At 48.5% G+C, this 334-nt stretch overlaps 1 protein-coding gene across 1 annotated transcript in view; it reads right to left on the bottom strand.

Annotated features, from left to right (window-relative positions):
- UBAP1L (ubiquitin associated protein 1-like) overlaps positions 1-334 on the bottom strand; it is an 18,782-nt gene extending 18,448 nt beyond the window's left edge. Inside the window, exon 1 of the mRNA XM_006886659.1 lies at positions 215-334. Within this exon, the coding sequence (XP_006886721.1) occupies positions 215-334 (120 nt within the window). The remainder of the gene's footprint in view (positions 1-214) is intronic.

The raw sequence follows: 334 nt of genomic DNA, 5'->3' as shown, positions 1-334 counted from the left end.
GCACAGGATAGAGCACGGTTTAGGGCTGTTGAGTTGCAAACGACTCGACAGCACATAACAACAACAACAACAACTAGATTATTTCCAAACTCCCTAGACTATACCAAAAAAGGGCTGACTGTTCTTAAAGCCAAGGAACAAGGCCCCACAGGGTTTAGCCATACCCACAGATCCAGGAGCTAGGAGGCACATAGAGAGATAAAGGCCTACTTACCATGGAACCCAGCAGAAGCTCCCTGCAGTCTGCAACACTGAGCTCTGGCCAAGACAAGGGCTCTGTGTCCATTACAAACCCCTTGGACACCTTGAAGGGAACACAATCAAGGGCATTCAT

Source organism: Elephantulus edwardii, unplaced genomic scaffold (assembly GCF_000299155.1).
Source record: "Elephantulus edwardii isolate Elephantulus edwardi_28Jun2011 unplaced genomic scaffold, EleEdw1.0 scaffold00050, whole genome shotgun sequence".
NCBI classification, from domain to species: domain Eukaryota; kingdom Metazoa; phylum Chordata; class Mammalia; order Macroscelidea; family Macroscelididae; genus Elephantulus; species Elephantulus edwardii.
The sequence above is the reverse complement of the archived record's forward strand: the minus strand, read 5'-3'. Positions and strand labels throughout refer to the sequence as shown.